This window comes from Galeopterus variegatus, unplaced genomic scaffold (genome assembly GCF_000696425.1).
Source record: "Galeopterus variegatus unplaced genomic scaffold, G_variegatus-3.0.2 Scaffold8171, whole genome shotgun sequence".
NCBI classification, from domain to species: Eukaryota; Metazoa; Chordata; class Mammalia; order Dermoptera; family Cynocephalidae; genus Galeopterus; species Galeopterus variegatus.
Genome location: NW_007734282.1, coordinates 7,163 through 7,609, shown reverse-complemented (window position 1 = coordinate 7,609; position 447 = coordinate 7,163). Strand labels below are relative to the sequence as shown.

Here is a 447-nt window from a genome sequence, read left to right as displayed (position 1 = left end):
ATCCTCTGTAGTTGTGAGCCCCGATTCACACTAAAATTTAAGTTTTATAAGATTATAGAATTTGTTTTGTTTATTTCTGTATTTTTTGAACCAACTGCAATGCCTGATATAAGATATGCTCAAAATTTTTGAGAGAAAAATAGAAATCTAGTAAACTAATCATTTATTACAGTGAAGTGATGGAAATTAGTCTTAATGGAAATCAGATATGTCTCATTAGTCCTAGTGGTACTGATGGCAGTCTTTAAGCAACGTCTTTCCAAAGACTTTCTTCAGAGCCAGCATCACTTCTTTGTTCCTAAGGGTGTATATCAGTGGATTCAGCACTGGGGTGATGGCACTGTATATGATGGCCACTGTCTGGTCCTGGACCACGGAGGTGGCAGAGGCAGGACGAATGTATGTGAAGCCTACAGGTCCATAGAAAAGACATACCACCACAAAATG

General features: G+C 38.3%; 1 protein-coding gene across 1 annotated transcript in view; it reads right to left on the bottom strand.

The window, feature by feature from the left end:
• Nucleotides 1-222: 222 nt before the first annotated feature.
• LOC103608225 (olfactory receptor 12D3) overlaps nt 223-447 on the bottom strand; it is a gene marked incomplete at its 5' end in the record, with an annotated part of 1,226 nt that continues 1,001 nt past the window's right edge. The window contains one exon of the mRNA XM_008592677.1: nt 223-447. This exon is cut by the window's right edge and continues 1 nt beyond it. Within this exon, the coding sequence (XP_008590899.1) occupies nt 223-447 (225 nt within the window).